General features: G+C 58.7%; 1 protein-coding gene across 2 annotated transcripts in view; it reads left to right on the plus strand.

The window, feature by feature from the left end:
* LOC140429064 (complement component C6-like) overlaps positions 1–12,194 on the plus strand; it is a 281,293-nt gene that overhangs the window by 11,980 nt on the left and 257,119 nt on the right. For both annotated transcript variants that reach the window (XM_072515604.1, XM_072515605.1), the window contains exon 2: positions 251–435. In XM_072515604.1, the coding sequence (XP_072371705.1) occupies positions 290–435 (146 nt within the window). In that variant the 5' untranslated portion in view covers positions 251–289. The remainder of the gene's footprint in view (positions 1–250; positions 436–12,194) is intronic.

Here is a 12,194-nt window from a genome sequence, read left to right on the forward strand (position 1 = left end):
ACAGTGCAGCTCTCCCTCAGTACTGACCCTGTGACTGTGCGGCACTCCCTCAGTGCTGACCCTCTGACAGTGCAGCACTTACTCAGTGCTGCATTGTTGTCTCAGTGAAGAGTTCATGCTCAAATTCTTTGTCGGTGATTTGAGACCCTGGTTTATTGACTGAGGACCTGAGCATTGTCTTCACAGGATTGATACCTTTATCCTTTTGATGAGGTATTCTGAATTTAATCTCTCCCTATTTGCATTTCAGTATTTCTTTGAGGTACCTGGAGCTCTTTCTCATCTGACGATGGGACCCCATCGACACCTTCTCACCCTGTATATCCTCAGCCTTTCGGTAGGCCGGAGCCTGGCCTGTTTCTGTGGCAACTATCCATGGTCTCCATGGTCACCCTGTTCCGTGACCTGTGGAGGGGGTCAAACCACTCGTTCCAGGTTCGTGGCCAATCAGAATTTTTACATCCGTTTAGTAAGTCGGCTGCCTTTGGTTCGGGAGAGGGTTAGTTTGCAGACAGGATGGGTGGGAGGGACGAGAGAGAGTGATGTGGCAAGGGAATTCAGGGAATGGGGCGTCGAGCAGGGATGTGACGGAGGGGTGGGAGAGAACATGGACAGTTTGTGTGGGCGGGAGTAGGGGTGTGGAAAGAGTTTGGTGGACCATTGGACAGAGTGAATTAGGAGGGGAGAGATAGGACGTCACTGTTGTGGAAGGAATGGTGGTGGCGTGGACAAGGTTTCTGGGGCTTGGCACAGAGTCCTGTGGGATGGGGTTATGTGGACGTGGATGGAGAGCTGTGACACAAGGTGATGAGGAAGAGTGTGAGGTGAGGTGATGAGGGAGTTTGTGGAGAAGTGAGGGGCGAGGTGAGAGGGAGGGTGTGGAGAGATATGAGGCAAGGTAATGAGGGAGGGTGTGGAGTGGTGTGAGGCGAGGTGATGAGGTAGGGTGTGAGGTGAGGTGATGAATGAGGGTGTGGAGAGGTGAGGGATGAAGTGATGAGGGAGCGTGTGGAGAGGTGATGAGAGAGGGTGTGAGGCGTGGTGATGAGAGAGGCTGTGGAGAGGTGAGGGATGGGGTGATGAGGGAGGGAGTGGTGAATGATGAGGGACGGTGTGGGGAGGTGTGAAGTGAGGTGATGAAGGAGGGTGTGGAGAGGTGATGAGGGAGAGTGGGGAGGTGAGGGATGAGGGAGAGTGGGGAGGTGAGGTGATGAGGGAGGGTGTGGAGAGGTAATGAGGGAGGGTGTGAGGCAAATTGATGAGGGAGAGTGGGGAGGTGAGGGATGAGGTGATGAGGGAGAGTGTGAGCGAGGTGATGAGGTAGGGTGTGTATTATTCCTTGTGTCTGAATAAACATAGAACATAGAACATAGAACAATACAGCGCAGTACAGGCCCTTCGGCCCACGATGTTGCACCGAAACAAAAGCCATCTAACCTACACTATGCCATTATCATCCATATGTTTATCCAATAAACTTTTAAATGCCCTCAATGTTGGCGAGTTCACTACTGTAGCAGGTAGGGCATTCCACGGCCTCACTACTCTTTGCGTAAAGAACCTACCTCTGACCTCTGTCCTATATCTATTACCCCTCAGTTTAAAGTTATGTCCCCTCGTGCCAGCCATATCCATCCGCGGGAGAAGGCTCTCACTGTCCACCCTATCCAACCCCCTGATCATTTTGTATGCCTCTATTAAGTCTCCTCTTAACCTTCTTCTCGCCAACGAAAACAACCTCAAGTCCATCAGCCTTTCCTCATAAGATTTTCCCTCCATACCAGGCAACATCCTGGTAAATCTCCTCTGCACCCGCTCCAAAGCCTCCACGTCCTTCTTATAATGCGGTGACCAGAACTGTACGCAATACTCCAAATGCGGCCGTACCAGAGTTCTGTACAGCTGCAACATGACCTCCCGACTCCGGAACTCAATCCCTCTACCAATAAAGGCCAACACTCCATAGGCCTTCTTCACAACCCTATCAACCTGGGTGGCAACTTTCAGGGATCTATGTACATGGACACCTAGATCCCTCTGCTCATCCACACTTTCAAGAACTTTACCATTAGCCAAATATTCCGCATTCCTGTTATTCCTTCCAAAGTGAATCACCTCACACTTCTCTACATTAAACTCCATTTGCCACCTCTCAGCCCAGCTCTGCAGCTTATCTATATCCCTCTGTAATCTGCTACATCCTTCCACACTATCGACAACACCACCGACTTTAGTATCGTCTGCAAATTTACTCACCCACCCTTCTGCGCCTTCCTCTAGGTCATTGATAAAAATGACAAACAGCAACGGCCCCAGAACAGATCCTTGTGGTACTCCACTTGTGACTGTACTCCATTCTGAACATTTCCCACCAACCACCACCCTCTGTCTTCTTTCAGCTAGCCAATTTCTGATCCACATCTCTAAATCACCCTCAATCCCCAGCCTCCGTATTTTTTGCAATAGCCTACCATGGGGAACCTTATCAAACGCTTTGCTGAAATCCATATACACCACATCAACTGCTCTACCCTCGTCTACCTGTTCAGTCACCTTCTCAAAGAGCTCAATAAGGTTTGTGAGGCATGACCTACCCTTCACAAAGCCATGCTGACTATCCCTGATCATATTATTATAAAGCTCGTAGTCTTACAGTTGAAGTAGATGCTTTATTTGTATGAGTTTGTTCTCTCTCCAGCGCTTATACTATGTTACATCTGAGCTGCCTGTCTGTGTCCTGCTCACCAGCTGCTGTTCCTGTGAAGAGTGTCTGACTTCCTGTCTGTCTGTATTTATACATCCCCCGTGCTCCCTCTAGTAGTTACTTAGTTGTAGTGTATTTACATTAACCCCTTGTGTATACACGGTGATGCATATCACTACAGGGTGTGAGGTGAGGTGAAGAAGGAGGGTGTGGGGAGGTGAGGAGGGAGTGAGGTGAGGTGATGAGGGAGGGCGTGGAAAGGTGATCAAGGAGGGTGTGGAGAGGTGATGAGTGAGGGAGTGAGGCGAGGTGATGAGGGAGAGTGTGAGGAGCTGTGAGGTGAAGTGATGAGGGAGGATGTGGAGAGGTCATGAGGGAAGGTCTGCAGCGAGGTGATGAGGGAGGGTGTGGAGAGGTGAGGGATGAGGTGATGAAGGAGTGCGTGAGGCGAGGTGATGAGGGAGTGGAACGGTGAGGGATGGGGTGATGAGGGAGGGTGTGATGTGAGGTGATGAGGGAGGGAGTGGAGTGGTGATGAGGGAGGGTGTGGAGAATTGTGAGGCGAGGTGATGACGGGGGACTGGAGCGAAGTGATGAGGGGGAGTGGAGCGAGATGATGAGGGGGAGTGGAGTAATGTGATGAGGGAGGGTGTGTGGCAAGGCGATGAGGGAGGATATGAGGGACGAGGTGATGAGGGTGGGTATGAGGTGAGGTGATGATGGTAGATGTGAGGTGAGGTGATGAGGGGGGAGTGAAGAGGTGATGAGGGAGGGTGAGGTGCGGTGATGAAGGAGGGTGTGAGGCGAGGTGATCAGGGAGAGTGTGTGGCGAGGTGATGAGGGAGGGTGTGTGGCGAGGTGATGAGGGAAGATGAGGGACAAGTTGATCAGGGAGGGAGTGGAGAGGTATGAGGCGAGGTGATGTGAGATGGTGTGAAGCGAGGTGATGAGGGAGGGTGTGTGGCAAGGTGTTGAGGGAAGATGAGGGACAAGTTGATCAGGGAGGGAGTGGAGAGGTATGAGGCGAGGTGATGAGGGAGGGTGTGTGGCGAGGTGATGAGGAGGGTGTGAGGCGAGGTGATGAGGGGGGAGTGAAGAGGTGATGAGGGAGGGTGTGAGGCGAGGTGATGAGGAGGGTGTGTGGCGAGGTGATGAGGGAGGGTGTGTGGCGAGGTGATGAGGAGGGTGTGAGGCGAGGTGATGAGGGGGGAGTGAAGAGGTGATGAGGGAGGGTGTGAGGCGAGGTGATGAGGAGGGTGTGTGGTGAGGTGATGAGGGAGGGTGTGTGGCGAGGTGATGAGGGGGGAGTGAAGAAGTGATGAGGGAGGGTGTGAGGCGAGGTGATGAGGAGGGTGTGTGGCGAGGTGATGAGGGAGGGTGTGAGGCGAGGTGATGAGGAGGGTGTGTGGCGAGGTGATGAGGAGGGCGTGTGGCGAGGTGATGAGGGAGGGTGTGAGGCGAGGTGATGAGGGAGGGTGTGTGGCGAGGTGATGAGGAGGGTGTGAGGCGAGGTGATGAGGGAGGGTGTGTGGCGAGGTGATGAGGAGGGTGTGTGGCGAGGTGATGACGGAGGGTGTGTGGTGAGGTGATGAGGGAGGGTGTGTGGCGAGGTGATGAGGGAGGGCGTGAGGCGAGGTGATGAGGGAGGGCGTGAGGCGAGGTGATGAGGGGGGAGTGAAGAGGTGATGAGGGAGGGTGTGTGGCGAGGTGATGAGGGAGGGCGTGAGGCGAGGTGATGAGGGAGGGCGTGAGGCGAGGTGATGAGGGGGGAGTGAAGAGGTGATGAGGAGGGTGTGTGGTGAGGTGATGAGGGAGGGTGTGTGGCGAGGTGATGAGGGAGGGCGTGAGGCGAGGTGATGAGGGGGGAGTGAAGAGGTGATGAGGGAGGGTGTGTGGCGAGGTGATGAGGGAGGGTTTGAGGCGAGGTGATGAGGAGGGCGTGAGGCGAGGTGATGAGGAGGGTGTGTGGCGAGGTGATGAGGGAGGGTGTGTGGTGAGGTGATGAGGAGGGTGTGTGGCGAGGTGATGAGGGAGGGTTTGAGGCGAGGTGATGAGGAGGGCGTGAGGCGAGGTGATGAGGAGGGTGTGTGGCGAGGTGATGAGGGAGGGTGTGTGGCGAGGTGATGAGGAGGGCGTGAGGCGAGGTGATGAGGAGGGTGTGTGGTGAGGTGATGAGGAGGGTGTGTGGCGAGGTGATGAGGGAGGGTTTGAGGCGAGGTGATGAGGAGGGCGTGAGGCGAGGTGATGAGGAGGGTGTGTGGCGAGGTGATGAGGGAGGGTGTGTGGCGAGGTGATGAGGGAGGGTGTGTGGCGAGGTGATGAGGGAGAGTGTGAGGCGAGGTGATGAGGAGGGTGTGTGGTGAGGTGATGAGGGAGGGTGTGTGGCGAGGTGATGAGGGAGGGTGTGTGGCGAGGTGATGAGGGAGGGTGTGTGGCGAGGTGATGAGGGAGAGTGTGAGGCGAGGTGATGAGGAGGGTGTGTGGCGAGGTGATGAGGGAGGGTGTGTGGCGAGGTGATGAGGAGGGTGTGTGGTGAGGTGATGAGGGAGGAGTGAAGAGGTGATGAGGGAGGGTGTGTGGCGAGGTGATGAGGAGGGTGTGTGGTGAGGTGATGAGGGAGGGTGTGTGGCGAGGTGATGAGGGAGGGTGTGTGGCGAGGTGATGAGGGAGAGTGTGAGGCGAGGTGATGAGGAGGGTGTGTGGCGAGGTGATGAGGGAGGGTGTGTGGCGAGGTGATGAGGAGGGCGTGAGGCGAGGTGATGAGGAGGGCGTGAGGCGAGGTGATGAGGGAGGGTGTGTGGCGAGGTGATGAGGAGGGTGTGTGGCGAGGTGATGAGGGAGGGTGTGTGGCGAGGTGATGAGGGAGGGTGTGAGGCGAGGTGATGAGGAGGGTGTGTGGCGAGGTGATGAGGGAGGGTGTGAGGCGAGGTGATGAGGAGGGTGTGTGGCGAGGTGATGAGGAGGGTGTGAGGCGAGGTGATGAGGGAGGGTGTGTGGCGAGGTGATGAGGAGGGCGTGAGGCGAGGTGATGAGGAGGGCGTGAGGCGAAGTGATGAGGGAGGGTGTGTGGCGAGGTGATGAGGAGGGTGTGTGGCGAGGTGATGAGGGAGGGTGTGTGGCGAGGTGATGAGGGAGGGTGTGAGGCGAGGTGATGAGGAGCGTGTGTGGCGAGGTGATGAGGGAGGGTGTGAGGCGAGGTGATGAGGAGGGTGTGTGGCGAGGTGATGAGGAGGGTGTGAGGCGAGGTGATGAGGGGGGAGTGAAGAGGTGATGAGGGCGGGTGTGAGGCGAGGTGATGAGGAGGGTGTGTGGCGAGGTGATGAGGAGGGTGTGAGGTGAGGTGATGAGGAGGGTGTGAGGTGAGGTGATGAGGGGGGAGTGAAGAGGTGATGAGGGAGGGTGTGTGGCGAGGTGATGAGGGAGGGTGTGTGGCGAGGTGATGAGGAGGGTGTGTGGCGAGGTGATGAGGGGGGAGTGAAGAGGTGATGAGGGAGGGTTTGAGGCGAGGTGATGAAGGAGGGTGTGTGGCGAGGTGATGAGGAGGGTGTGAGGCGAGGTGATGAGGAGGGTGTGTGGCGAGGTGATGAGGGAGGGTGTGAGGCGAGGTGATGAGGAGGGTGTGTGGCGAGGTGATGAGGAGGGTGTGTGGCGAGGTGATGAGGAGGGTGTGTGGCGAGGTGATGAGGGAGAGTGTGTGGCGAGGTGATGAGGAGGGTGTGTGGCGAGGTGATGAGGAGGGTGTGAGGTGAGGTGATGAGGAGGGTGTGAGGTGAGGTGATGAGGGGGGAGTGAAGAGGTGATGAGGGAGGGTGTGTGGCGAGGTGATGAGGGAGGGTGTGTGGCGAGGTGATGAGGAGGGTGTGTGGCGAGGTGATGAGGGGGGAGTGAAGAGGTGATGAGGGAGGGTTTGAGGCGAGGTGATGAAGGAGGGTGTGTGGCGAGGTGATGAGGAGGGTGTGTGGCGAGGTGATGAGGGAGAGTGTGTGGCGAGGTGATGAGGAGGGTGTGTGGCGAGGTGATGAGGAGGGTGTGAGGTGAGGTGATGAGGAGGGTGTGAGGTGAGGTGATGAGGGGGGAGTGAAGAGGTGATGAGGGAGGGTGTGTGGCGAGGTGATGAGGGAGGGTGTGTGGCGAGGTGATGAGGAGGGTGTGTGGCGAGGTGATGAGGGGGGAGTGAAGAGGTGATGAGGGAGGGTTTGAGGCGAGGTGATGAGGAGGGTGTGAGGTGAGGTGATGAGGAGGGTGTGAGGTGAGGTGATGAGGAGGGTGTGAGGTGAGGTGATGAGGGGGGAGTGAAGAGGTGATGAGGGAGGGTGTGTGGCGAGGTGATGAGGGAGGGTGTGTGGCGAGGTGATGAGGAGGGTGTGTGGCGAGGTGATGAGGGGGGAGTGAAGAGGTGATGAAGGAGGGTGTGTGGCGAGGTGATGAGGAGGGTGTGAGGCGAGGTGATGAAGGAGGGTGTGTGGCGAGGTGATGAGGGAGGGTGTGTGGCGAGGTGATGAGGAGGGTGTGTGGCGAGGTGATGAGGAGGGTGTGAGGCGAGGTGATGAGGGAGGGTGTGAGGCGAGGTGATGAGGGAGGGTGTGAGGCGAGGTGATGAAGGAGGGTGTGTGGCGAGGTGATGAGGGAGGGTGTGAGGTGAGGTGATGAGGGAGGGTGTGTGGCGAGGTGATGAGGAGGGTGTGTGGCGAGGTGATGAGGGAGGGTATGTGGCGAGGTGATGAGGGAGGGTGTGTGGCGAGGTGATGAGGAGGGTGTGTGGCGAGGTGATGAGGGGGGAGTGAAGAGGTGATGAAGGAGGGTGTGTGGCGAGGTGATGAGGAGGGTGTGAGGCGAGGTGATGAAGGAGGGTGTGTGGCGAGGTGATGAGGGAGGGTGTGTGGCGAGGTGATGAGGAGGGTGTGTGGCGAGGTGATGAGGAGGGTGTGAGGCGAGGTGATGAGGGAGGGTGTGAGGCGAGGTGATGAGGGAGGGTGTGAGGCGAGGTGATGAAGGAGGGTGTGTGGCGAGGTGATGAGGGAGGGTGTGAGGTGAGGTGATGAGGGAGGGTGTGTGGCGAGGTGATGAGGAGGATGTGTGGCGAGGTGATGAGGGAGGGTGTGAGGTGAGGTGATGAGGGAGGGTGTGAGGCGAGGTGATGAAGGAGGGTGTGTGGCGAGGTGATGAGGGAGGGTGTGAGGCGAGGTGATGAGGAGGGTGTGTGGCGAGGTGATGAGGAGGGTGTGAGGCGAGGTGATGAGGGAGGGTTTGAGGCGAGGTGATGAGGGAGGGTGTGAGGCGAGGTGATGAGGGAGGGTGTGAGGCGAGGTGATGACGGAGGGTGTGTGGCGAGGTGATGAGGGAGGGTGTGTGGCGAGGTGATGAGGGAGGGTGAGGTGAGGTGATGAGGAGGGTGTGTGGTGAGGTGATGAGGAGGGTGTGTGGCGAGGTGATGAGGAGGGCGTGAGGCGAGGTGATGAGGGAGGGTGTGAGGCGAGGTGATGAGGGAGGGTGAGGTGAGGTGATGAAGGAGGGTGTGTGGCGAGGTGATGAGGGAGGGTGTGAGGCGAGGTGATGAGGAGGGTGTGTGGCGAGGTGGTGAGGGAGGGTGTGTGGCGAGGTGATGAGGAGGGTGTGAGGCGAGGTGATGAGGGAGGGTGTGTGGCGAGGTGATGAGGGAGGGTGTGAGGCGAGGTGATGAGGAGGGTGTGAGGCGAGGTGATGAGGAGGGTGTGTGGTGAGGTGATGAGGGAGGGTGAGGTGAGGTGATGAAGGAGGGTGTGTGGCGAGGTGATGAGGGAGGGTTTGAGGCGAGGTGATGAGGGAGGATTTGAGGCGAGGTGATGAGGGAGGGTGTGAGGCGAGGTGATGAGGGAGGGTGTGAGGCGAGGTGATGACGGAGGGTGTGTGGCGAGGTGATGAGGGAGGGTGTGTGGCGAGGTGATGAGGGAGGGTGAGGTGAGGTGATGAGGAGGGTGTGTGGTGAGGTGATGAGGAGGGTGTGTGGCGAGGTGATGAGGAGAGCGTGAGGCGAGGTGATGAGGGAGGGTGTGAGGCGAGGTGATGAGGGAGTGTGAGGTGAGGTGATGAAGGAGGGTGTGTGGCGAGGTGATGAGGGAGGGTGTGAGGCGAGGTGATGAGGAGGGTGTGTGGCGAGGTGATGAGGAGGGTGTGTGGCGAGGTGATGAGGGAGGGTGTGAGGCGAGGTGATGAGGGAGGGTGAGGTGAGGTGATGAAGGAGGGTGTGTGGCGAGGTGATGAGGGAGGGTGTGAGGCGAGGTGATGAGGAGGGTGTGTGGCGAGGTGATGAGGAGGGTGTGAGGCGAGGTGATGAGGGAGGGTGTGTGGCGAGGTGATGAGGAGGGTGTGAGGCGAGGTGATGAGGAGGGTGTGTGGTGAGGTGATGAGGGAGGGTGAGGTGAGGTGATGAAGGAGGGTGTGTGGCGAGGTGATGAGGAGGGTGTGTGGCGAGGTGATGAGGAGGGTGTGTGGTGAGGTGATGAGGGAGGGTTTGAGGCGAGGTGATGATGGAGGGTGTGTGGCGAGGTGATGAGGAGGGTGTGTGGCGAGGTGATGAGGGAGGGTGAGGTGAGGTGATGAAGGAGGGTGTGTGGTGAGGTGATGAAGGAGGGTGTGAGGCGAGGTGATGAGGGAGGGTTTGAGGCGAGGTGATGAAGGAGGGTGTGTGGCGAGGTGATGAAGGAGGGTGTGTGGCGAGGTGATGAGGGAGGGTTTGAGGCGAGGTGATGAAGGAGGGTGTGTGGCGAGGTGATGAGGGAGGGTGTGTGGCGAGGTGATGAAGGAGGGTGTGTGGCGAGGTGATGAAGGAGGGTGTGTGGCGAGGTGATGAAGGAGGGTGTGTGGCGAGGTGATGAGGGAGGGTTTGAGGCGAGGTGATGAAGGAGGGTGTGTGGCGAGGTGATGAAGGAGGGTGTGTGGCGAGGTGATGAGGGAGGGTTTGAGGCGAGGTGATGAGGGAGGGTGTGAGGTGAGGTGATGAAGGAGGGTGTGTGGCGAGGTGATGAGGGAGGGTGAGGCGAGGTGATGAAGGAGGGTGTGTGGCGAGGTGATGAGGGAGGGTGTGTGGTGAGGTGATGAGGAGGACGTGAGGCGAGGTGATGAGGGAGGGTGTGTGGCGAGGTGATGAGGGAGGGTGTGAGGCGAGGTGATGAGGGAGGGTGTGAGGCGAGGTGATGAGGAGGGTGTGAGGTGAGGTGATGAAGGAGGGTGTGAGGCGAGGTGATGACGGAGGGTGTGAGGCGAGGTGATGAGGAGGGTGTGAGGTGAGGTGATGAAGGAGGGTGTGTGGCGAGGTGATGAGGGAGGGTGAGGCGAGGTGATGAGGAGGGTGTGAGGCGAGGTGATGACGGAGGGTGTGAGGCGAGGTGATGAGGAGGGTGTGTGGCGAGGTGATGAGGGAGGGTGTGTGGCGAGGTGATGAGGGAGGGTGTGTGGTGAGGTGATGACGGAGGGTGTGAGGCGAGGTGATGAGGAGGGTGTGTGGCGAGGTGATGAGGAGGGTGTGAGGCGAGGTGATGAGGGAGGGTGTGTGGTGAGGTGATGAGGGAGGGTGTGAGGCGAGGTGATGAGGGAGGGTGTGTGGTGAGGTGATGACGGAGGGTGTGAGGCGAGGTGATGAGGAGGGTGTGTGGCGAGGTGATGAGGGAGGGTGTGTGGCGAGGTGATGAGGAGGGTGTTTGGCGAGGTGATGAGGGAGGGTGTGAGGCGAGGTGATGAGGAGGGTGTTTGGCGAGGTGATGAGGGAGGGTGTGAGGCGCGGTGATGAGGAGGGTGTTTGGTGAGGTGATGAGGGAGGGTGTGTGGCGAGGTGATGAGGAGGGTGTTTGGCGAGGTGATGAGGGAGGGTGTGAGGCGAGGTGATGAGGGAGGGTGTGAGGCGAGGTGATGAGGGAGGGTGAGGTGAGGTGATGAGGAGGGTGTGAGGCGAGGTGATGAGGGAGGGTGTGTGGCGAGGTGATGAGGGAGGGTGTGAGGCGAGGTGATGAGGGAGGGTTTGTGGCGAGTTGATGAAGTAGGGTGTGAGGCGAGGTGATGAGGAGGGTGTGTGGCGAGGTGATGAGGAGGGTGTGTGGCGAGGTGATGAAGGAGGGTGTGAGGCGAGGTGATGAGGAGGGTGTGTGGCGAGGTGATGAGGGAGGGTGTGAGGCGAGGTGATGAGGGAGGGTGTGTGGCGAGGTGATGAGGAGGGTGTGTGGCGAGGTGATGAGGAGGGTGTGTGGCGAGGTGATGAGGGAGGGTGAGGTGAGGTGATGAAGGAGGGTGTGAGGCGAGGTGATGAGGGAGGGTTTGAGGCGAGGTGATGAGGGAGGGTGAGGTGAGGTGATGAGGAGGGCGTGAGGCGAGGTGATGAGGGAGGGTGAGGTGAGGTGATGAAGGAGGGTGTGTGGCGAGGTGATGAGGGAGGGTTTGAGGCGAGGTGATGAGGAGGGCGTGAGGCGAGGTGATGAGGGAGGGTGAGGCGAGGTGATGAGGGAGGGTGTGTGGTGAGGTGATGAGGGAGGGTGTGAGGCGAGGTGATGAGGGAGGGTGTGTGGCGAGGTGATGAGGGAGGGTGTGAGGCGAGGTGATGAGGAGGGTGTGAGGCGAGGTGATGAGGGAGGGTGTGTGGCGAGGTGATGAGGGAGGGTTTGAGGCGAGGTGATGAGGGAGGGTGTGAGGCGAGGTGATGAGGAGGGTGTGAGGCGAGGTGATGAGGGAGGGTGTGTGGCGAGGTGATGAGGGAGGGTTTGAGGCGAGGTGATGAGGGAGGGTGTGAGGCGAGGTGATGAGGGAGGGTGTGTGGCGAGGTGATGAGGAGGGTGTGTGGCGAGGTGATGAGGGAGGGTGTGTGGCGAGGTGATGAGGATGGTGTGTGGCGAGGTGATGAGGGAGGGTGTGAGGCGAGGTGATGAGGGAGGGTGTGTGGCGAGGTGATGAGGGAGGGTGTGAGGCGAGGTGATGAGGGAGGGTGTGTGGCGAGGTGATGAGGGAGGGTTTGAGGCGAGGTGATGAGGGAGGGTGTGTGGTGAGGTGATGAGGGAGGGTGTGAGGCGAGGTGACGAGGGAGGGTGTGAGGCGAGGTGATGAGGGAGGGTGTGTGGCGAGGTGATGAGGGAGGGTGTGAGGCGAGGTGATGAGGAGGGTGTGAGGTGAGGTGATGAGGGAGGGTGTGTGGTGAGGTGATGAGGAGGGTGTGAGGCGAGGTGATGAGGGAGGGTGAGGTGAGGTGATGAAGGAGGGTGTGAGGCGAGGTGATCAGGGAGAGTGTGTGACGAGGTGTTGAGGGAAGATGAGGGACAAGTTGATCAGGGAGGGAGTGGAGAGGTGTGAGGCGAGGTGATGTGAGATGGTGTGAAGCGAGGTGATGAGGGAGGGTGTGTGGCAAGGTGTTGAGGGAAGATGAGGGACAAGTTGATCAGGGAGGGAGTGGAGAGGTGTGAGGCTAGGTGATGTGAGATGGTGTGAGGCGAGGTGATGAGGGAGGGTGTGTAGCGAGGTGATGAGGGGGGGT

Source organism: Scyliorhinus torazame, chromosome 9, assembly GCF_047496885.1.
Source record: "Scyliorhinus torazame isolate Kashiwa2021f chromosome 9, sScyTor2.1, whole genome shotgun sequence".
Taxonomy (NCBI): Eukaryota; Metazoa; Chordata; class Chondrichthyes; order Carcharhiniformes; family Scyliorhinidae; genus Scyliorhinus; species Scyliorhinus torazame.